The sequence below is a fragment of the Miniopterus schreibersii genome (assembly GCF_964146895.1).
Source record: "Miniopterus schreibersii genome assembly, chromosome: 16".
NCBI classification, from domain to species: Eukaryota; Metazoa; Chordata; class Mammalia; order Chiroptera; family Miniopteridae; genus Miniopterus; species Miniopterus schreibersii.
Window position 1 is genome coordinate 7,406,046 of NC_138116.1, and position 24,120 is coordinate 7,430,165.

A 24,120-nucleotide genomic window follows, 5' to 3' on the forward strand; every position below is an offset into this window, starting at 1 on the left:
ATAAACACTTCTGAGAAGTGTTTGTTGATTTTATTTCTTGGATGAAAAATACATGAATGAAATGATAGCATAGTAGCCACCAAGTAACAGCTAAGCCTCACAACTGTAATAAGTAGAAACAGTGAAGACTATTCAGTTATAGAATAATCCTAAGAACTGCTCTGACCTGTAAGTAAATAGCACACCGACTCAAGTTCACAGGCATTGGTGAACTTTTTCTGTAAAGATCCAGGTAGTAAATATTTCAGGCTCTGGTGCCGTGAGGGCTCTGTCACAGCTATTCAACTCTGCTATTGTCTTGGGAAACTAGCCATGGACAGACAAAACTCCTGCACCGATGACTTCACAGGTAAATTTTACCAGACATTCAAAGAAGAATTAACACCTATCCTTCCCAAACTATTCCAAAAACTTTAAGGGAAGGAAAAAATGACTCCCAAGCTCATTTTAAGAGGCCAGCATTATCCTGATTCCAAAACCAGATGAAGACATTACAAAGAAAGAAAATTAGAGGCCAATATCCCTGATGAACAACATATCAGCAAACTGAATTCAGCAATACATTAAAAAGGTCGTACACCATGATCAAGTGGGATTTTTTTCTTTGGGATGCAAGGTTGGTTTAATGTCTGCAAATTAATTAATATGGTACACCACATAAACGAAATGAAGGGTAAATACATATGATCCTATCAATAGATGCAGAAAAAGCAACTGACAAACTCTATCACCGATTTATGATAAAAACTCTGAGCAAAGTGGAACCAGAGGGGGCGTATCTCAGCATACCGAGGACCATACAGTATATCACAGCTAACATCGTACTCAATGGGGGGAAACTAAGTGTTTTCCTTAAGATCAGGAGCAAGACAGGAATGTCTACTTTCACCACCCTTATTCAACATAGTCCTAGACGTCCTCGCCACAGCAATCAGACAAGAAGAAATAAAAGGCATCCAAATTTGAAAGGAGGAAGTAAAACTGTCATCATTTGCAGATACTATAATACTACATAGAGAGAACCCTAAAGGTTCCACCAAAAAACTACTAGAACTGATAAATAAATCAGTAACGTAGCAGGTACGAAGTTAATATTCAGAAGTTGGTTGCATTTTTATACACCAATAATGAACTATCAGAAAGAGAAAGTAAGAAAACAATCCCATGTACAACGGCATAGAAAAACACAAAATACCTAGGAATAAATTTAACCAAGGACGCAAAAGACCTATACTTGGAAAATTATAAAACACTAACGAAAGGAATGGAAGAAAGGCACCAATAAATGGAAGCATATACTGTGTGCTCATGGATAGAAAGAATTAGCATCGTTAAGACGTGCTAACTACTCAAAGCAATCTGTAAGTTCAATGCAAACCCTACCAAAATACCAACGGCATTTTTCACAAAACTACAACACATAATCCAAATATTTATAGAGAACCACAAAGGATCCCAAATAGCCACAGCAACCTTGAGAAAGAACAACAATGTGGAATGTAACATGCTACCTAATATCATAAAAACAGATACATAGATCCCCTGGCCGCTATGGCTTAGTTGGTTGAAGCATCGGTCCGTGCACCAAAGGGTCACAGGTTTGTTCCTGGTCTGGGTGCATATGGGAGGCAGCAATGGAAGTTCTTCTCTCTCTCTCTCTATCTCTTTCTCTCTCCCACCTCCCTCCTCTCTCTCTAAAATCAGTAAAAATATATTTTTTTAAAAAAAGAAAGAAAATGGTTTTTCAGTCAGGGTTCCCATAGTCCAGGTCAACACTGAAGTCATTGGGAAGTATTTATTATATTTACATTTCTGTACTCCTCAAATATTCTAAAATTCATAAAGAAATGATCGTGAATCATTTTCAAAAGCTCCCAGATGTGAGACTCGCTAATAGGGATCTAGAGCTTGGAGGCCGTCTCCTTTGAATTTTTAAATGGTAATGAGCATTACTTTAAATTGCCAATTTAAAGTCTCTTCAGGCATGTTACATGCTTAAAGGTCACTCCTACAAGTATGCATTGTGCTGAGAAAAGAGATGTTGTCCTTGACCTTAGATTTGTCTTCGATACAGGTGTTAACAGAAGTGAGGGCTACAAGCTCCAACAGGTGGGCCAGCCACTGTTTTATAAGTAAGGAACCTAGCGCCCCCTGGTGTTCTGTTTCTGTATTGACTGCCTCAGAGTGCAGAGCCACCCAAGGGACAAGAAACTTGCAACTTTATTTTTCACGTTAAATAACTTCTCATATCCAAATCGAAATTACTTCAGTGACTATGCACTTTCTCAGGGGAAATCAGATACCAAAACTGATACCCCACACCTCTATCTATAAAGGCATTTTAAATATAACTCACCAAAATTATTGATAGAAAATACAAACCGTGGTTATGTAGTTATATTATTTATATGCCTTTCCAGCAACTCAAGAAAAAAACAAACAAACAAAACAAGCACACCAACTATTCTAGCAACTTACACTTCTAGAATTCGGCCAAAACTTTAAGTACCTCCTCCGCATTGTCAACTCCTGCACTAAGTCCAGACTTTGTCACTGAGCTCTGGACTTATACAGGCCCATGTGACAAGCAGATGGGTGACAACTAGGCATTTCCAATTGAACAAGTCCTCAACAGAACTCTTAATCCTGCTCTCCAAACCTGTGCCTCCACAAGTCCTACTGGCTCTACTTCCTAAATACATCCAGAGCCCGACTGCTTTTGCCAAACTACCAGTACCCCTGATCCAAGCCAATGTCACTTTAGCTGGATTATTGCACTAATCTTCTAGCCTGCTTACCTGCTTTCACTCTTCCTACACACCCACCCGCTGCACCACGGCCTTCGCTCCCCAGACGGCCGCCTTACAATATCCTTTTAAAGCACAAGCCAGACATGATCACATTTAAAACCCAATCCTTGCCCAGTCAGTGTGACTCAGCAATTGAGCATCGGCCTAGGATCCAGGAGATCATGGGTTTGATTCCGGGTCAGGGCACATGACCCGGTTGCGGGCTCCATCCCCGGTGGGGGGCGTACAGGAGGCAGCCGATCAATGACTCATCATTGATGTTTCTCTCTCTCTCCCTCTCCTCTCTCTCAATCAATAAAGACGTTTAAAAAAAAATCCTTCATGTACGGCCCCATGGAGGCTATAACCTTCCCCGCTCCTCTTGGTTTTGCTACTTTGGCTGTACCGGCCTTCCTACTACTCCTTGAAATCACAAGAATCAGGCCTTGGCATTTTTGGTTCCCTTTGCCTGGCGCACCCTTCCCTTAATGTGTACCTGATGTAACACTTCAATTTGGTGCCCTCCAAAGGTCACCCATGAGGAAGCCTCACTATCCTCTCCAAAGCAGTGCTCGTTTCTATCCTTTTACTCTGACATGATGTTATAAAAGCATCTGTTGGCTCCTTTATCATCTGTCTCTTCCACTGGTACGTTAGAGAACCAGGTTTTTCTTCAGTGCTGCATGCCCAAGGTTTTGAGCAGGGCCTGGCACATAGCAGATGATGCTCCAAACACATTGTTGAATGAATGAGTTCTTTTTAAAAAAAACAAAACACCCACGTTTTTACTGATTTCAGAGAGAGGAAGGGAGAGGGGGAGAGAGAGAGAAACATCAATGACAGTCATCGATCAGATGCCTCCGCAGGCACCTACCAGGGATCGAGCCCACAACCCAGGCATGTGCCCTGACCAGGAATCAAACCGTGACCTCCTGGTTCATAGGTCAAGGCTCAACCACTGAGCCACGCCGGCTGGGTGTGAGTTCTTTGTTTTTCATTGACTTTTACAAGAGAAAAATTCACGATTACAGCTCAAGAGTACCTGGTGCCGCTGTGAAGCATTTGGGCCACCCGGGCCCAGGACACAAAGCACTGTGCTCAAAGCCTACAAGCCCCACGTCTGAGATGGGTCTCCACGTGCTCGGTGACAATGTCCTACATGTGTGGGCCAGGTGTAGGGAAGGAAACATAGATCCACCAGAGACGAAACAGCGGGAAGAAATGACCACTGGGTGGTATGCAAATGGGGACTCAGGGTTTGCACACTGCTGGAGCAGACTTTGTTTTCACCTAACCTGTTTCCAGTAGGTTAAGGTAAAACATTTTTCCATGATGTTTTTTTTTAAATGCCTCAACTGTCAGCAAGTACTTTCCTGGATCTTGGAACAAAGCAGGGCCGGAAAGCAGGGAGCCAGGGACCTGGCTTCACTTCTGCCACTGGTGTCACCGCACAGTTTCCTTAGCTACCTGGGGCCTGTCTCCTCACCTGCGAAATGCACTCGGCAACACTCACCTTACAAACACTTTACAATTCTGCTCGCCAAAAGTGAAACGCGTGTGCGGGGAATGCCAAGCCTCTGGCAACAGGAGCAGAGGGTAAAAACCACCTGCCACCGAGAGCAGCAGCAAGATCTGAGGGGGTCAGCGCCGGCTCGAGGCGCCCCCCGCGCGCACCCCCTCGCGGCCTGGATGTCAACACGCTGCGCCGCGGGGGCGGGCGGCGCCCCACGGGGCCGCCTCCTCAAACAGAAAGGTTTTCTCTCCTGTTGATTCAGCTCCACAGGCCCATCTCGCCACGTGCAGGACCCAGCGGTACTAACCTGGAGCCGGGGCCGCGCGCCGGCCGCGGGGGGCCCTTGGAACGGGCGCAGTCGCCGCGTCGAGGGCTCGGCACGAGGGCGGAGCGCAGAGGAGCTCGGCACCTTGCGTATTAACCGCGCGCTGAGACGGCGTTCTGTGTTCTGGAGGCGCGGAATTACAGAAAATGTACGCAGCGGAAGGTCGTTTCACGCGTGTCCTTTCGCATCTGCTAACGTGGCTCCCGGACACTTTTAAATGACGCCGCGGGCCCTGGGATTTGGATCGGGCGGCTCTGCTCCGGACTGCCCGTCGGGACGGGGCGGAGGAAGCGGCCAAGAGCCAGACTCCTTCGGAAGGCGCTGCCCGCGCGCTGCACCAGAGACGCCACGCGGGCCCGCTCGCCACGCGGAGCGGCCGAGGCCCCCCGGGGTGCAGCCGACGGAGCGCCCGAGGCCCCCTGGGGTGCAGCGGACCGAGCGGCCCGCGGGAGCAGAGGCCCGGCCCCGGGGGCGGGGTCACCAGCCGCGCCCGGCCCGCGGGGGGAGGGCTCGGGCCCCGAGGCGGAGGGCGGGGCCGCGCCGGGGGCGCGGGGCCGCGGTGGGTGCGGGGCCGCTCCCTCGGGCCGGGCGCGCGCGCGCGCCGCTTCCTGGGGGCAGGGCCGGCGCGCGGGGCGGGGCGGAGCCGCGCTCGCTCCGGGAGGGACGCGCCCGCCCCGGGGCCGCGCGGGCGGGGGGTAACCAGCGTTCGGATCCGGGGAGGCTGCGGGTCGGAGGGCGAGCGGACCAGAACCTCCCGCAGAACCTCCCCCCGCCCGCAGGCCCGGCGGCGTGGACGGCGTGAGCCGCCCCGAGCCCTCCCCGGACGCGGGCGCGACGCCGGGTCGGTCGCCCCGCTCCCTCCGCCTGCGCGTCCCGCGCGTTCCCCACCCGCACAGCGGAGCCTGCGTGGGTTTGCGGTCCGGCGACCACAAGGTTACCTACGGGACGTGAAATCGAGTTGCAGTAAACGTTGTATTTTAAACCGTAACCTAAGAAGTCGCCCCTAAGCGCGCACATCCCGCGAGCCAGTTACGCGCAGCTTTCACGGGACCAGCCGGGCAGTGCGGGGCGTCGGCTGACGCTTGTCCAGCGTTTAACAAAACCAAACGACGCGTCTGATACCTTTTTCCTGGTCTCCCAGCGCAGAGTAGGTGCGAATGGGCCTTTGGTCTCGTCTGAATAACCGTGACCCCCGGAGACGCGCCCCTGCCGAGTCCGGGTCCAGGCAGCGCTGTAACTGCAGGCGCACCTCAGACACGGGGGTTCCCCGGACACGGGGGTTCCCCGGACACGGGGGTTCCCCGGACACGGGGGTTCCCCGGACACGGGGGTTCGGAGCCAGGCCACGGCAGGAAAGGAAACTGCGATCAAGTGAGGGACATGAATGTTTGGGGTTCCCAGTGCGTGTGAAAGTCGTGTTCACACTATCCTGTGGTCTGTTATAAAGTGTGCATTAGCATTAGGTCTTAAAAAACAACAATGGAGGTACCTTAATTGAAACAGACTTTATTGCTAAAAAACCATCATCTGAGCCTTACTGAAAGATGACATCAACAGGCTTCCATGACACAAGTCGCCGCAAACCTTCAGTTCACTAAAAAAAATGAAATAGGTGGAAAGCACAATAAAGCAAAGTGCAGTGACACTGACCTACGGGACTCAAACTGCATTTACCTTGTAGGAAAATGGAAGAAAACCGAACAGAATGAACAATAATTAAAAGCACATTAGAGAAAAACACACTGTTCGGGAAGTAAAACCTGTAACAATCCACAAGAGCCCATGCTCCGCGATTTCTCTTCTCTACTGCGTGACCAACGCTCAGTCCCCAGCAAACCACCATCTCCTAAATGACTCAGAGGTCTCATCAAGCCGGGGCGTGGAGGTCAGGGGAAGCCACTCGGTGCACTGCGTCACCTCTGAGGACTGCATCCTGGTCCCCACCGTCGAGATGCAGCCAACATTCCCAACCCAATGGGCCATCCCGGGCATTGCTGGCACACGGAGGGTAATCCCAGCACACTCCCCCCCCTCAAGTAAACACTTGCTGTGGACGCAAGAAAGATTATTGTAGGAATGAACCCACTGCTGCTCTAAGCCCACAGGAAAAGTGCAGCACTCACAAGCACCACTACAACAAATTATTTGCAAGAAGCCTCACAAATGACTGTCAGTTAAAGCTGACGATTGCAATGGACCCCCCACCATGACCACCACCCCAGGCTGGTGTAGCACAGTTACCACTCTTACTGTCACTTGCAAATCTTCTAGAAAGGAGGTCACATTCTTAAGCGGCTGAAATTGGAAACAAGCTGAGGCTTGTTTCAGGTAGAAACTGACAATGAACAAAGAAAAACAGGAGGGAAGGCAGCCCAGAGGGTAGAGAAAATCACAGAAAAGGAACAGAAGGTGACCGGGGAGAGTGGCCTCGTGGGTCTAACGTGGGAGGAGCACCTCTTTTGAAAAACTGAAGCACAAACCACCCCCTGGGAAGTAGGGTCCTGGGAAATCCTATACAGCTGTTTACACTGTTTACTTACTTACTAGTTACTGCTGGTCCTAGCTCTCTCAGGAGACATAAACATATCGCAACGGATGTGCTCGCTGACAAAGACCAGGCTACTAGGACAGAAGAAAGAGTTGAGTTTTTTTCATTCAAAATGAGCCTCATGTCAAGTTCAGGTGCTTTACAGGTGCTTCTGCTGTGTTGCTTTGATACAGGGCAGAATCAGTAAGCAGTGTAGTCCAGTGAAACACTCCACCCAAAAGAAAGAGCAATGTGCAAGTATTTATTTTAATTACTCCTAGTGGAAGGCTCTTGTCTTTGGACAAGAGCAAGGCATCTTATTATCCATTCTTTCCACTCCTTAAAGGCTTCCACAGGTTTGGGCAAATTCACTTTCTCCTCACGACGATGTCCCGGGGTGACTTGGGGTGTGTCAGCAGATTCATCATCAATCCACCTCACCAGCGCCTTGGAAGGAAGAAAGGAGGTTAGTATTTGAACCAAGCACAGCAAAAATAGTTTTAGGAAGAGAGGAACACTGGCTTCTAAATCAGGTGCTCTGAATCGGTGACTGAGATGCCCCAGGAAGGCGTCCCATCTGATAGAGACAGTTATGAGTATGAAAAAAGCACGTATGCTGACACATTGAGTGAAGGAACATATCCCCAAACATGCAAACTACGACCGTAAATTACAGTCACAAGCATGCGTAGGAGAAAAGATTAAAGGTAACCATGCCAATCCTCACCGCTTTTTAGGGTGGGAGAATTATTATAATTATTCTTTTCTCAACTTGCCAAATGTTCCACAAGGCACTCAACTGCTTTTTATTTGATGTGACTGTGTACGTATATGGAAGTGAGCACATACGTAAGTGTACACACAGCTAAGGGCAGGCAAATGTACATGAAGGTACACGCAGACGTCTACTGCAGTCACCTGAATGAATGGCTATACCCGTGAGTGCTTAACTGTATACTGATGTCTGTGGGCACACGTGGACACACACAGATCCCACTTACTGAGATGATGTACCTTCCCTCTTCCTTCTTAAAATCGTCTTTTCCTCCTAATGACTACCATACCTCTGTCCCATATTTGGTAAGGTAAATCACCTCCACATATTCATATAGTTTTTAAAAACGAACTTTGCACACATATAAATACTAATTCTGTTCTGAAAATTCAGGCTCTCTTGTAAACGAATGGCAAATACAGACACCTCTTCCACCACTGCTCACTGAACTAAAGCGTAAGGCACTCAGAGGCAAGTCAAAGTTTTTAAGGAGGATATTTCTTTATATGTTTTTTTTTTTAAACCACAGTTTCCTGCTTATCTCTGCATTAATTTCCTCTGATAAATGGCAGCTCCAGATACAGGCCTAATAGAAAAATCGTAGTTTGCTACTTATCTGACCACTTCCCCCTTTTTGACTACCCTCCCCCCAACTTACTTTGTATCTCTCTACAATGTTGAAGCCGATAGCACACTGCAACTTGCGTAAACAGATAGGGCACAGATCTAGGGGGCGCCGGTCGGCTTCTTCCAAGTGGTTGGAGCCTTGCATTAGGCATGCCAGCCACTGGCAGTGTCGAAGTCCAAATATGTGTCCAATCTCGTGGGTTAAAGTCTGCAAGACATTCACATTGAGGCTTTATTGCACCACCACTGTCAACAATAAGTTACACACCCCTTTTCTTCCTTTTCCAAGGAACAAATTTGCAGGAATCAGCTCCCTTACCATCATCACCAAAACTTCAAATCTGCCCAAAGACTTAACCCCTCATTTCCTTAAAAGTCTTACTGCTTTCCTCACTGTACATAACCACTTAATTACCTCTGGACCAGGCTTTCTCAATCTTGACACCAGGCTTTCTCAAATCTCGGTACTTTGCGTGGGATCTTTCTTTGGGGCAAGGAGGCTATCCTGTACCCTGTAGGACGCTTAGCAGCATCCCTGGCCTCTACCTACTAGATGCCAGTAGCAGCCACTCCCCAGCTGTGACAACCAGAAATGTCTCCCCATATTGCCCAAAGAGCCCTGGGTGGTGACCCTGCCCCTGGTCGAGAGCCAGTGCTCTAGAGCAGTGGGGTACGTGTAGCCATTTAAATTCTGGGGCCCTCCCCCAGAGGTGGCGTCAGTAGGTCGGGGAGGAGGGGCTTGACCTGCATGTTAACGATCACATGCGGCGGTGCTGATGCAGGAATGTACACTGAAAACAGTGCTCTGTGAGGTGTAGTTCTCAAACCCCACAGGTGGTACTGGTGAAAGCAGAAAAGCCTATGTCCCTGGCAATGGGAAATGGAAAAAATGAGGCGACAGGCTTTCCAAAGAGCAGTGGTGGGGGAGACATCAGGAACTGTGTCAGTAGAACTGACCGCAGTAGAAGGTAGCTTGGAGACCAAGAGGAAGGCCACTGTCCTTGAGAGGCCAGAAAGCACAGATCCCCCAGGCCCCAGGAAGGCAGCTTTACCTGACGACCACAGCAGCCTGAAAGGGTAGGTTACCTACTCATGCCAGAATTCTGCAATTAAACTGCTGGTGAGGGGGTGGGTAAAGCCAAGGCTGCGTATAACCAACAGGACCAAAAACTGGCACAGACACTGTAAGGTTCTACATTAACGTATCCATTTAAATTGCTCTTATTGATAATTTCAGTCAAGCAATGGCCACCGAAAGTATACAAATGATACAAACTCATTTATAATGACCTTAAGGAGTGTTAATGTACTATTGAGGGAATTAAGATCTCTTTAAAGATAGTCCTACCGGACTCGCAAACAACTCACCTTACAGGACCGGAGCAGCAAAACGCTAGTCACTGCAGGAGTGTGGTAGTTGAACACCGGGTAGCCGCTGGAAGATGTCCTCTGCGACGCCTTCACTCTGCCCTGATAGCTTGAGCTGTAAAAATCACTGGCATACCTGGCAAAGCTGAATATCCCCACACCTGCAAGACGACAGGCGACAGCAGGATGAGAGCAAGGCTCCCGAAGGAAAGACCGCAGAGGGCCTGCTAGGGCGCAGGGTCAGGGAGAGCGAGTCTGGACTCGAGCGCTCACGGCGCCCAACACACGTAAGGTTTGCCAAGACCAAGGAAGATTCTGCCCGAGTCCCTATCGAAACCTTCTTCTACTATCCAGTCTGTCCTGCCCGGCAAAACTCAATGGTTTTGACGTCAAATTCTTGACAAACTGGACATTCCAGAGGGTTTTGTTTTCCCACAAAAGAAGTCTTTTTCTGCAAAAAGAGCCCACATCAAGTACTCCAGGAGGAGCAACGAAAATGATCACACGAACAACCACGCGCACGATGTCCCCCTGTAAGACCACGCTAGCCCTGGCTGGTCTGGCTCAGTGGTCAAAGCGCCGGCCCGCGGACCCAAGGGCCCCGGGTTTGATTCTGGCCAAGGGCACGTACCTCGCGTGGTTGCAGGCTTGATCCTGGCCCTGGTTGGGGTGTGTGCGGGAGGCAACCGTCAATGTGTTTTCTCTCTCTCTCCCGCCCACTCTCTCTCTCTCTGAAAAGCAACAGAAAAAATTAAAAAAAACGCAAACACGATAAACAGATTTCCGTGCCCTATGTGTCAGTGAGGGCGCCTGTAGCCCCTCATGCCAGCTACTGGGGAAACTGCCCAGCCACTGCCCCGGGCGCCTTGGAGATCACACTTGGGCCCATGCCTTTGGACAGAAGACAGACCCCCCCGCCCAGCGCAGCGCAGCTCTATTACGCCGCTGGAGTCGGGTGACCAGAATAAGCCCTCTCGTAACTGGCTTCCTGTGTCAGGTCTCAGGCTCGTCTAAGCCGCCTTCACACACATGGAGGCAGAGTGCGATTTTCAACCCACTCTAGCAGGGACTGCTTTATAACTCGACTTGTTTACATTACCACTTTTATTTATGCCTCTCTTTCCGTTCTTATTTGAAAGCTGTAAGGGGCGATTTGGTTACAGAAATGATTTCATAGTAAGTCTGCCCAAAAAAGAACCTTCCTTGTCCCACCCTTGGAAAGTGTCCACTAGTATTTGAAATTTAGGGAGAAGACAACATTTTGGAAGTTAAGAAAAAAAGTTGAATCCACTCACATGAACAAGTAACCTCCTCTGGCCAAAGAAGTGTGGACATATTTCACTAAATACCTTTAGTAAGAATTCTAACAATTCTACAACTACAAGACTATTTTCTTTGTAATTAAGTATTTCTCAATTTAAAACACGATCCTTTGTAAACCGGAGAGAATAGTGACCTGTAGGATACTGTTTCGCTGCCTGGCAGATCAATGTTGCTAGCTTACAACTAGTTCTCCTATGTGATGGAATATTTAAGAGACTTAAAAAAAATTAAAGTAGGAACATTTTGGAGGAATGCTTCCTGACCTCCTCAAATGTACCAGATAAATTAGCTAGCAATAGCTACATAAACAGTTTTAATTTTTAAAAATGTTTCCATCTCTACCAGGTTAAAAATAAAAGGGAAGGTAAAAAATTTAGCTGATACAAGTTTATATTGGATAGAAAAGTAGCTGATACAGAACTTGGGAACACAGCAGTGACCTGAGTCTCCAAGAGAGTGTACTGATAGGGTCATGGGGGGTGTATAAGAATGTAATAGAGTACTGAGGATAAAGGGGTAGTTCCCTGCGCCCCTACCTCTGATGAATGGGTTAGAGAAGGAGATATCTAATAGAAAAATTTGTCAGAGAGAGAAGCTAATGTGTCATCCAAACAGTCCATAAACTTGGTACTCATAAATTATAGGCCCTGGTACCTACTCACCAACCCAAATCCAGAATACAGATAGATAGCCACTCCCCTTATTTCCCTGGTCCTTTCCCCTTCAAACAGTCTCAGACCCTGGAGATAAAGATAGACAAATAGAGCAAAAATGGACATATGGGCACTGGCCGGGTGGTTCAGTTGGTTGGAGTGTCGCCGCGTAGACCAAAAGGTTGTGGATTCGATCCCTAGGCTGGGCACATACGGGAGGTGACTGATCGATGTCTCTGTCTCTGTCTGTCTCTGTCTCTGTCTCTCTCTCCCTCCCTCTCTCTAAAATCAATAAACATATTCTGGACTGAGGATTTAAAAAAAAAAAGGACATGTGGGAAAAGAGAAGGGAAGACAAAAATATTATTTAGGCAAAAATATTATTTTCTTCTGGATCCTTTCCCACCCCCAATATTACCATGCAGGGTTCCTAATGAGTCAAAGTTTATTACATCTCAAATCAAAGCCTGAAGTTTACTTTTTAAAATAACATTATTTTCTTTTAAAATAAAATAAGACACGGGATAAGCATACACTTATAAAGCAGCCCATGGCTATTCCATCTATGCAAGATGACTACAAAGAGTTAAAAAACAATTAGCTAGATTTGCAGTTACGCTAATGGCAGTTCAAATATCCTTAATTTATGTAATTCACCTTGCTACCAAATTACTTACATTTCCCATCTGTTGCTCTGAGCGCCTGCGTATGTGCCAGGCATATATATACACTTTTTATGCATCGGCACTTCCATATAAATTATCTCAAAATGACCCCGCAAAGTAGGTATTATTCACTTCAAGGTCATCCAGGTAGTGAACGGCCAACCTGGGGAAGAACTCAGACCAGGGGAATGTATCAACAGTACATGTCCCGGGAGAGCACAATGCTGCACCGGAAACATACAGTGTTAAGTATCAAAATTATAATGGAGCTTTTCCCTCTTTCAACATCTTCAAATATTCTCAAAAAGTTTCTACAAACAATGCCAAAAAGGAGTACCGTCTGTCAAAGAGGCCTGTCCAAAGACAAAATTCCAGGAGTCCCTGGGGTAAAGATCGATCATTGTTATCCCCACAATACAGAAGGCATCTTCAGGTTTCTTCAGTTTTAAGAACTTCAGGATGTGCCCTATTCAAAAAGATACACACATGTGTTATGTACACACACACACACACACACACACACACACACACACACACATATCTCCACACCCTTTATTCGGTTAAAACTGTAAAGCTGCCTGATTCACCTGCATGTATCTGTAGGTTCTTTGTGTTATCATTGATTCTAAAGGAGCACCCCGTTGCAGAGACGGGAACCGGTTCTAGGAGTTTTACTGTCAAGCCGTAGAAAAATGCTTCACAATAGCCCTTGAGCCACTTAACGTACTCTTCACTGATAACTGTGGTGTTTCCCAGAGATCCTACAACATGGAAGAAAATTTAAAGACAGACGTTAGGACAATTAAAATGGTCAGTCTTTGCCTGTCTATAATTATAAATTTGGAATTAGCAACAAACCAACTCTAAACTTTCAAAACACCTTTATCATTCATTAATATGAACATGAATTAGAAAGAAATAAAAATGCCCCCCTTTTAAGGCAGTTTGGCTAAAAGCTTCCACCACTGGATTAGATCAACAGCCCAAACGATCGCAGGCAACGGCACCAACTGCACAGGCAAACCAAATCTGGCACATTACAATATATACCAATGCACTGGATATAAATAATGTGTTTCTCTGGGGAGGGTGTCTTTCTGGTAGGATCGCTGAAAAACTGTTCAAAGTCTTGGGGAGGCTCAGGATGGGAGGCGATCCAATCCGATTGAGAATGCAAGGAAATGGGTGCGAAGAGACCACTGGCTGGCTGGAAAGCTTCGTTCATCAGACGCCGTTCTGCAGCATCGAGCTTCTCATACTGGGCGACAAGCGCTGGGTTCTTTGAGATGAGAGCTGTTCTAAGTGTCTGTTCCGAGTGCCGTACTGTTTTCATCTACCAAGAAGACACAGCTAGTCACACATAAAACGTATATCCACCCTGGAGACTTCAATCTACCTATCCTCCACGTACATCTCTGATTCCTCCCCAAATGGAACGTCTGTTTATGCCTTAGAGAGGCCACACCAAGCTACAGTTTGCTTTCCCCGTTTCCAATCAATTTCTTGGGGAGGGTAACCGAAAAAGTGAAAATAAAGTCATGAAATCCGTTTCTTATCTCTTACGGAATCTGATCCCATTGGAAAAACCAGGGGTCACCCATAAGAGCATGACCTGGATTTCCAATTTCCTCCTGTTGTTTGGGAAATAATAGCGATGTGATGAATTGACTCAGTATGGCCACATGAGAAATACTCATCCTTCCCGGTGTGACTCAAAGGTGTCCAAGGCCAGACAGAGAACTAGCTAATGTAAGAACCGCTGGTTCTGTGATTTAACTGCAGCCACTGAGGTTTATCGTCACAAGGTCATGTCAACCCCAGGGAAGACATCAGTGACTAATCAGAAGCCAGTCTCACAATGACAGGTGTCTTCCCTTCATATCTTGTTTTTAGGTAGAGCTTTCATCCTGTTTCAGGGGGTTAAACAGCTGTTCCACCACGAGGCTTTCTGAATTGGAAAAGGAAAAAAATTGGACATCTCTGTCTGGAACCTCTGGTACTTTCTAGCTAGATTTTCCCAACTTAATGGTAGACAACTGATGGGAAAATTTAAGCTAATGGCTGTTCTGGTTGGATATCCAAAACCCTGGGCAAGGGGAGGAGGGGTCCAGAGTGTGGGAGAAACTCCCAAACTGGACTCTGCTGTCAAGGCTCCGACGGGAGCGCAGAGCCGCCCTCACTGCTCCAAAGCCGGGCTGGAACCTGCCATCCACCGGGCAGGGCACCGAGCCCGGTGCGCCCCCCGCGGCCTCCCTACCTTCGGGCAGGGCGCGCCCCCGCGGCAGCGCTTAGTTCACAGGAACGGGCATGGCAGGGCCGGTCGGGACGGTGGTGTGCGGGGTGTCTTCACCCTAATGTTAAAAATAGTAGTGTTAAAGAAGCCTGATATTAAAAAGCCTCCCAGGTCTACGCTGGGTGGAGCCCCAGGAGGCAGAATAGGGTCATGGGGGCCGGGGGCTGCGGGCCCGCCATCCTGCCAGCGCCAAAACCGGGGACAAGTCGGTCACCGGAGCTGGTTGCCTATAGCAACGGGCAGGGAGCTCCGCCCGGGGCAGACGCGACCGGGTCCCCGGCTGGGGCTGGGGAGGGGACTCCCCCGGGGACTCTTGCTTTGTTTTTACTCCCCGAGGACTCTCCCGCCGGGCCGGGCCGGGCCGGGCCGGGCCGGGCCTTCCCTCCCCGCCCCCCCCAGACTCCTCCGCCCCCGCCGTCCTCGCAGCTTCCCCGGCGGCTGCCCCTCCCACGGCCTCCGCGCGCCGCCTCGACGGCCACCGGCCCGCCCTCCGCCTCCCCGCGGCCCGGGCCCCGCTGGGGGGCGCCCACCCCAGTACCTGCACCCGGCCCCACTGGGGGGCGCCCACCCCAGTACCTGCACCCGGCCCCGCTGGGGGGCGCCCAGCCCAAGTACCTGCACCCCGCCCCGCTGGGGGGCGCCCACCCGAAGTACCTGCACCCCGCCCCGCTGGGGGGCGCCCACCCCAGTACCTGCACCCGGCCCCACTGGGGGGCGCCCAGCCCAAGTACCTGCACCCCGCCCCGCTGGGGGGCGCCCACCCGAAGTACCTGCACCCAGCCCCACTGGGGGGCGCCCACCCCAGTGCCTGCACCCCGCCCGGCCGGGAAGACGCCAGACCGCCGGCCTACCGCCGCGGCCCCCGGGCGCTTGCGCATTGCTCATTGCGCACGGCCACGCGCCCCGGCGCCCGGAGCCGCTCCTCGCGCCCCGCCCCTTGGAGCCGCCCCGCCCCCGCCGCGCCCTCGCCACGCCCCTGAGCCGCCAGCGGCCTCTCCCGGGAGCCCGGGTCCTAACGCCGCGCGCGGCCCCGTCTCCAAGCGCAGAGGGTCGCCAGGGGGCGACGAGGCGCCGGAGGCGGCCCCCGCGGTCGCCGCGCCTCCCCGGCCCTCACGGGGGCGCCGCCTCCAGTCCCTCCAGGGCCGCGCGGGGCCGCGGGGAAGCTGGAGCGAGGCGCCCTGCGCGCGGGGCCGCGGTTCCCCCGGGGGCGGCGTCGGCGCGGCCGGGTTTGCATGTCTGTGACTGTGCTCGCTGGGCCGTGGGTTTGAAAAGTGACTCATTGCGCCAGCCTGGTCCCAAACAAGTCAGCCGTGGCCGGAGGCTGACGCACAGCCCCGGCGCGCGCTCCCCGGTGCGGTCACCCCTGGACTTTCCCTTCTCCGTTTGCTCGCGGCGGCTGCAACGGCCGGGGCGCGGGGGGCAGCGCCCGCCTCAGCCGCCACCTGCAGGTGCAGCGCGCGGAGCGGTGGGCGGCGCGGAGGCGGCGTCTGGGCCCAAGGACGCCGGCGGGGCTTCTCTTCGCCCCGGAGGCGTCCCTCGGTGCCTCCGCGTCTGGCGGGGCGAGGCTGGGGAACAGAGCAGGTCCCCGGGGGACACGAGGACTGCAGTAGCGCAGTGGCCTTGGGTAGGCCTCCTACCCTTCCCGAGCCTTGCGGTTCCCATCTGCAAGAAGAGAGGAGAGGAGAGAGCTCCGACCCCTCGGGCCGCCTCCGGCCCTGGGAGGCTGAGCGTATGGAAGCAGAGGATGCCCTGACCCACCGCTCTGCAGCCCCTCCCGATCCCACCGCCCATCAGACGTCAGGGCGTGGTGCCTGGTCAGGCTGGCTCATCAGCTGGGTGCTGCCAAGGACAAGGCGCGACCTAGCGGGCACCCCCTCTCCCAGCCAGCCTGCGGACGAGCCCCCATGCCCTCCTCCTGTCCAGCTCAGCTCATCTTCCCGGCTCGCCCATGCTCTCCACTCGGTTCCTACAGAGGACCCCGGGAAGCCCTGCTCCATCACAGCCCTGACCCTCAGACCCCCACCTCCGCCCACCGCCTCTCTTCCAAGACCTTCCCCTGAAGGGGCCCGCAGCTTTCCTCCCGGTGGTCGCTTCTCACCTCTCAGCCTTCACTCAAATACACTCCAAGCCCTGTTTTTCGGCCCAAGCCGTTGTCCCACCGCTGCGGAGCACCCTCTATTCTTCTGAAGTTCAGCGCATTTTACTACACTTGTGTCTCTCCATCCAAATTCCTCTTCCCAATCTCCAAGACGCACGCACGCGCGCGCGCACACACACACACACACACACACACACACGCACACGCACACGCACAACCTTGATGACCTCAGCACTTCTCTTCCTATCTTCCCTGCCCTTAACCCCTTGGACGTTTGATCTTTGAAACTCGGTTGATTGCCTCAGCCCCAGGGTGGGGAACCTTTTCTCTGCCAAGGGCCATTTGGATATTTATGACGTCATTCTCGAGCCATGCAGAATTATCAACTTAAAAATTAGCTATGAGCCTGGCCGGGCGTGGCTCAGCAACTGAGCATGGACCTAGGATCCAGAAGATTGAGGTTTGATTCCTGGTCAGGGCACACGGCCCGGGTTGCGGGCTCGATCCCCAGTCGGGCGTGCAGGAGGCAGCCCATCAATGACGACTCTCTCATCATTGATGTTTCTCTCTCTCTCTCCCTTCCTCTCTCTGAACTCAATAAAGATATATATTTTTAAAAATTAGCTATGAAAAATGCTCCTAGGTTTATTGAGTTCCGAGTCCCGCCTGCGGTGGCCTTGGCCGGGCCAGGCCTCTATGGCCTGAGGGCCAGACATTCCCCACCCCTGCCTGAGCCTCGTTTGTTCATCCTGGAATGAAACCTCAACGTTTGTTCTTTGACCGCAGTGCTCAAATCCACTCTTACCTGAACCCAGTTCTTCCATAAAGTGTGTTCATACCCCACCTGTTCTTAAAAACCTCTGAGAGCACTGACGCACCCGTCTTGCCGCGCCTGAGAGGTAGTGGGCTTTCCTGGGCGCTGTGCCTTTTGACTGAATGCCTTTCTCCAGCTGTCCCGAGAGGCAGTGTGGCCCGGGGGCTAAGAGGATGGTCTGTGTTTGAACCCTAGAGCCTCCACCTGTTAGCACTCGACCTGAATCGGTTATTTTACCTCTCAGGAATCTCTCCCCCGGTTTGTACAACAGATAGTAAGAGCACCGGCCTCACCGAGTTTTAGGCATCCAGTGAGTAACTCTGGACTCTGCCTGTGGGTTGAATGGCCTCCAACATCCGGAGAGGCTTCTTTAGTTCAGTTATCGCCTCTGCAGTAACGCTCTCCCCAACCCAACCTCCCCCAGGACAAAACTCCCTCCTCTGCCAGGTCACTGTCCTGTGCCTATCTGCTGTCACTGTCCTTGTCACATGAGTGGAGCCTAGTTCTTAAAATATCTCCCTTTCTAGACTGTGAGATGCTCAAGGGTAAAAACTTCCACTCAAGGTGTCTGGAACCTAAAAGGTACTCATTAGGTTTTCATTCAATTCGTTGCATTCATTACCAGGAATTCTTCATTTTGCACTCAAACTGCTTAAATTCTAAGAAATTTTCTTGTACTATTTCTTGACAATTTCCTTTCCTCCATTTGTTGCTGGATGTGGGACTTTCCTCTATTTTTCTTTTCTTTCATATTTTTCCATCTATCGTTTTGCACTATTTTCCGAAGTTTTCATCAGTTAGCTTCTCTCTTTTCTTTTGAATATTTCTTTTCAAACAGCGTATTCTTTAATAGCCAGAAGCCCTTTCTTGCTGCGGTTGCTCACGTCGCAGCTTTTCTCCTTCGGCGGGTAAGATATCTTCTCCGATCTCTCTCTGGGTATTAACTATACGACTTCTGAAGTTTTGTTCAGCTGTTTCCTGTTGTTTGTTTGTCTGTTTTCTGTTTTCATGTTAGAACTTCCCAGAAGCATCTGGCAATCCTGGGCTGCCTGTTAGGATTTCATCACGAGGCATAGAAAGCTGGCGGGTGGCTCTGTGCGTGTGCAAGTGGTTTCCCCACTGGGGGTTCTCAGGGGTGGCCAGAGAACCAGCTCATTCACTGAGGGGAGATCAGTCACCCAGCGTCTGAACCCGTGACCATCCCGCTTTTCCCAAGGAAGGGTTCTTTCCTGACTGCCTGCCAGTGCTCTGGACGCCGGGTGCAGCAAGCAGCCTCAGAGTCCCGCCGACGAGTGTGCAGATTCTGCACTTTTAACCCCCTTTTTCTCACCCCTTAGACCTTACTGCCCACAATGACTCTCAAAGGTCACAGCTGGCGAGTTTTACCATGAGAATAAATTAGAAGGGTTTCAGTCATTCATCTGCTAGTCTGAATGCGTATCTGCTCAGCTGGCTTTTTCTCTAGCCCCAAGCTGGCATCAGCTGAGCGGAGGAGATGGTAGCCTGGTTGGTCAGGAAGTGGGGACCAACAGGCAGGTGATTTGTGGTCAAGAGTCTCCCAGCAGGAGAGCGGCCCAGCGATTGGGGAGGGCCCTGTGATCCAGGGGGTTAGTCCGGGGACCTGAATGCCACAAGGGAGCTGGGGAGATGGAAAAGAAAGATGACTTACATTTAAATTGTACTCAGAGCCAGGGCTACAGGTGGAGAGAGTTGACTTGTTTCCTCCCTTGTGCGCTGCAGAAACCTGCCCCACTGAGACCAGGCACAGTGAGGGTTAAGCACTGAGCCAGTGAACCTGAAAACCGGTCACCCCGGCATGATGGTTTCCAGGGAAAGCACATTCTGCCTTCCAAACAGCCACCTTATAAATGATCTGTTGGACCATGTCCTGCTTGCGAGCCGCGGCCTGACTTGCCTGTAATGGGCCAGCTCCGGTCGTGCCAAGGGAGAGAGGCCATTAGCCGGAACGCAAAGCAAGAAATCATTCAGTCCATTAGGTGAAAAGAGGATTTTTCTCTTTTATTATTTATGATTTGTGACTTCAGTTACTGTTTCCCAGAACAAACAGCTACAGTTTTTTTTTTTTACTTCAACTTACTGGTGCAAATAGATGCTTATCATCCGTGAGGCTGCAAATTGCTAAGCAGTCAGTCACTCGGGCCCTTGGTGCAGTGGCCTCTTTCTCAGGTCTTTGATGTCGTCAGGCAAGTTATTTTCTGTGCCAACAGTTTCCGAAAGCTCCCACAATCTGGCGTGTGTGTGGTGTATCGATTATACACATATGCGTGTCTATATGTGCCTTGCCAATGCATACAATAAACTCGACAAATTGGGCAAAAGCAGACTCGAGTTTTTACTTTAAGAATGTCACTCCCTGAAAAAGAGGAATTGGGATCCGCAGAATCCTCTGCAGCCTCCAGGGCTCCTTGGGTGGCAGCTGAGACAGTTGGCTCGAGGGGAGGAAGGCAGGGCAGGGCGGGCGGCCTCGGCGACCGCTGGGGGATGCCGTGATCCCCCCGGGTGGCTTCCCCAGCCACCGCTGCAGGCCCGCCGTGCACACCCCTGGCTGCGGTTGCATCTGAAAGCCTGAACTTTGCCTGCACGGTCCCCTTTTTCAGGCTCCACGAAGGTGGGGGCGGGGAGGACTTGAGTGAGACGCAAACGAAAGAGGAAGCGTCTCAGCTCTAAGCTAACGTCATGGAGCCCAGTCAGTCAGTGACCTCTACGGAAAACATGAAGACATCCTCTGTGTCCTTTCAGGCCGTCTGGGGGCGGGGACACCTGCTGCCCAGAAGCACCGAGCTTCCCTCTGGCCGGGTCTTTGCTGGGAGCTGAGCACAGGTGGCTGCCCGCCTGGAGGTGGCAAGAGCTCCCGGGCTTCTGATGTGTCCGAGGCTGGAAGGCCTCCTTGCCCCTGTGTCACCCCTTCCAGGCTTCTTTCTCACAAGCTGGGAGTGACAAACACGAAAATGCCCAGGCTGTGTCCAGGGCAGATGCCATCCCAGGGGGCGACCCTAGGACCACGAGCCATGAGTACCTGGCCTCCAGTTCGCCCTCCGAGTCCGTCGGCAGCGCCCACTGAACACCTGTGGGGTCCCGCTGGCACCGACTCAGGGACAGGATGGGGGGGACGTGCAGACACAGCGGAGAGTGGCCAGCGACGGACTGAGTGTGGTAGAGGAAACAGGAAAGAGGAGGTCACCAGAGGTGACACTTGAGTGATTAAAAAAAACACATTTCTTGTGCAATGTAGAAATACATTTCGTTTTGTTGGGCTTTTTTAAATTCTCACTCGAGGATATTTTTTCCATTGCTTTTCAAAGAAAGTGAAAGGGAGAGAGAGAGAGAGAGAGAAACATCGACGTGAGAGAGACACATCGATTGGCTGCCTCCCGCACGAGCCCCGACTGGGGCTGAGGCCTGAGCCCGCAACCGAGGTACCTGGCCTCGGCCAGAATCGAACCCAGGACCCTTCAGTCCACAGGCAGACATTTTAACCACTGAGCCAAACTGGCCAGGGCCAAAAACACATTTCTACTTGAGTCAAGGCAGTGAAGACGGAGTAAGACAGGTGTGTGAGAGAAACATCTGGAAGGACAGCAGAGCAGACGAACAAAACCGCTCCTGGTGCCTCTGCCCGGAAATGATCTGTGTGAACAGTGGCTCAACTTTTAGACATTTCTGTGGGTACATTTTTTACATAATTGTCATAATGCGGGGCCTCCAAAATCAGACACACTGATTTTTCCATAGACTTCATGCTTAGTCCAGAAAGAATATTCTACATACAAGGATGCTCATCACAGCATCATCCACAATCCCAAAACCTAAAAATGAACGTCCATCCTTAGTAGTTCAGTCAAATAAATCTCACAATAATGTTAGGTAGTCATTTAAAAGACTGATCTCATTTAACATGGAAGAATGTCACCAAGACCTTGCTGAATTTTTTAAAAAGTTTTCAGAACAGTATATAGAAATTGAGCGTATTTATATCACGATGTGTGTGTGTGAAGATGTTTGCCAAAACAGTCACGATGGCTCTCTCTAGATTTAGAAGGAGAGCCTTGTGTGCTGTTTACCTATTTTTAGTACTGTTTAAATTTTTTTGCAATGAGCATTTACTAGTTTTATATTTTTTAAAACTTTATTTAAAATATTTATTTAACTCTATACTATCAGCATAAAATAGATCTACTATATAGTGAGAAAATGAGAGTTACCAAATCTGTACATTGTAGGGTACCATTTTGGCATTTTACATTTTTAATATGCAAATTTACCTGTTTTATATCTAAAACTGCAAATACAACAATATGTAAATTATAAACGTTAGGTATAAAATTTACATATGTGTATGCGTAAAACTAGCTTAAAAACTTATCGTGTTTTTTTAAAATAACGATTCTGTTATATTTTAAGCAATAATGATATTTCATTGTCGGGGAGAAACACAATGGTTGTGGCTGAGTCTTGAAAAGTACGGACTGACCAGTACAGGAGAGTCCGGGCTGAGGGAACAGCACATACCAAAGGCACAAAGTGACAACACAGCGTGGCGATTGTCAGCCCTATCACCCCTGGCATCTGACACCACAGAGCACCCCCTTCTGAAACTCTCCTTACCTTTCTGGGTCACCGTTCTCTCCGGGCTGCTCAGTGGCTCCAGTTAGCCAAGCAGGCCCTGGGGAGCCCTGGGGGGCCCCCTGACACGGGCCAAAGACCTTGGTGTTTTTTTTGGCTGTGGGAACTCTGCAGAGATCATGACGATTAAACCGACCTAGTTCATAATATTCTAGGGGCTCAGGCCTGGGTGTCATGGGAGAGAGAACAGAATCCGCGGTCAGCAGACCCGGGTTCAAGTTGAGGCCCTACCTACCAACACCCCTCGACAGCCGGTCTCACAGCATTCCTCACCTCCCTGAACCTCAGGGTCCTTGTCCACAAAGTGGGGCAGCAAGAACCCCGTGGGGCTGCTGAGAGGGCTAAGACGGGCTCAGGAAAAGCCCCCTCCAACTAGCCGTTCATCGTGGGAGGAAGGTGACCTTGGTCCCAGCGCAGGGAAACCCCCGGGGGCAAACACTCAGAGCCCTGACATTCCCCCAGGGCGGTTCCGGCCGAGGAAGCGGTGCTCAGGACAAGGGCTTGTGATACGCCCTCGTGGTTGGAAGCGTCAGTCACAAGTTCTAATTATGGAAATCAGTGCCCTCTGACCAAAGGGCCTGCTGGCGTGAGTCACCGCAGTGGTTTGACTCTCTAGGCCGGGAACCCTCCCTGGAAGGAATGGTTGGAGAGATGTCCATTCTCAGGGAGAGAGCCTCGAGGGACCATCGTTTTCACCCAGGAGGGCTACAGTCCTGACAGTCACCGGCGCCCAAAAGAGCAGGTGATAAATGTTAACCTGCTCGGGTCTCCTCCTATTTCCTCGCAGCCCCCTCTCTCCAGTTTTCTTCTATTTAAAGTCTGTCCTTTTATACACACACCTCTGTTGATTCAGGAATCACCTGGGTGAAATATTTCAAATGGAAACTCAAATAACTTCCATCTGCTCGTGTAACCCAAACTCGAGAAGGTTCTACTTAACATGGGTGTAAGAGGGTGTGAGGACATTACTTTCCTTCAAGGGTGACTATTTCTCCCTGATATTTGGATTGCTTATCTGGAGTCTTCCTGAGCTTGTTTTCTGAATTGTCAAGGTGTCTGTTAACACGCAACGCTCTCCTAGGCATGATTTCATGGCATGGCAGCCAGGAGCACATACATGGATGTCCCCGAGATCTTGAATGTTTTTAAAAAGGTTTCAAGCCCTGGCCGGTGTGGCTCAGTGGTTAGAGCATTGACCCACGCACTGAAGGGCCGTAGGTTTGATATCAGGTCAAGGACACGTACCTGGATTGCAGGTTCGATCCCCGGCCCCCGCCTGGGTGTTCGGGAGGCAACCCATTGATGTGTCTCTCACATCAATGTTTCTCTCCCTCTCCCTCTCTCCCTTCCACTCTCTAAAAATCCATGGAAAAATATCCTCGCGTGAAGATTAACAACAAAATACGGTTTCACAACAGTATGTATAACTTGAGCCTATTTACATAAAAATATGGGTGTATTTGTGTGTAAAGAAGGTGTTTGCTGGAATGTTAATAATGTCCAGTCACCATGGGAAGAAGCCCTGGGTTGGAGTCCCAGCTGTGCCGCTCGCTGGGGGGTGGGACCTGGACACGGAGGCCGTGTAAACCTCTCTAAGGGCGTTTCTTTGTCTCTGAAACCGGGACAGAGAGTTGTTATGAGGATTACATAAGATAGAGTGAGCACTCGATAAACGCTGCTTATTACGATTCTGACTTAGACCCTGA

General features: G+C 50.5%; 2 protein-coding genes across 14 annotated transcripts in view; both read right to left on the bottom strand.

The window, feature by feature from the left end:
• ARSG (arylsulfatase G) overlaps nt 1–5,081 on the bottom strand; it is a 79,860-nt gene extending 74,779 nt beyond the window's left edge. The window contains exon 1 of the mRNA XM_081162107.1: nt 4,610–5,081. The gene's annotated coding sequence lies outside the window, so the exon portion shown is untranslated. The remainder of the gene's footprint in view (nt 1–4,609) is intronic.
• Nucleotides 5,082–6,114: 1,033 nt separating this feature from the next.
• AMZ2 (archaelysin family metallopeptidase 2) lies at nt 6,115–22,883 on the bottom strand. 13 transcript variants are annotated; one of them, XM_081162626.1, is made up of 9 exons: nt 22,688–22,870; nt 22,397–22,579; nt 14,823–14,916; nt 13,616–13,898; nt 13,153–13,326; nt 12,903–13,031; nt 9,925–10,085; nt 8,588–8,764; nt 6,115–7,601 (listed from the first exon to the last, which is right to left on the bottom strand). In XM_081162626.1, the coding sequence occupies exons 4-9, from the start codon at nt 13,896–13,898 to the stop codon at nt 7,422–7,424; spliced, it is 1,104 nt and encodes a 367-aa protein (XP_081018752.1). In that variant the 5' UTR covers nt 14,823–14,916; nt 22,397–22,579; nt 22,688–22,870; the 3' UTR covers nt 6,115–7,421. The 13 variants fall into 13 exon arrangements, with proteins under 13 accessions (XP_081018752.1, XP_081018746.1, XP_081018744.1 ...); XM_081162620.1 differs by lacking the exons at nt 22,397–22,579; nt 22,688–22,870 and adding exons at nt 14,423–14,513; nt 19,440–19,503; XM_081162618.1 differs by lacking the exons at nt 22,397–22,579; nt 22,688–22,870 and adding exons at nt 14,423–14,513; nt 15,710–15,808.
• Nucleotides 22,884–24,120: the final 1,237 nt, after the last annotated feature.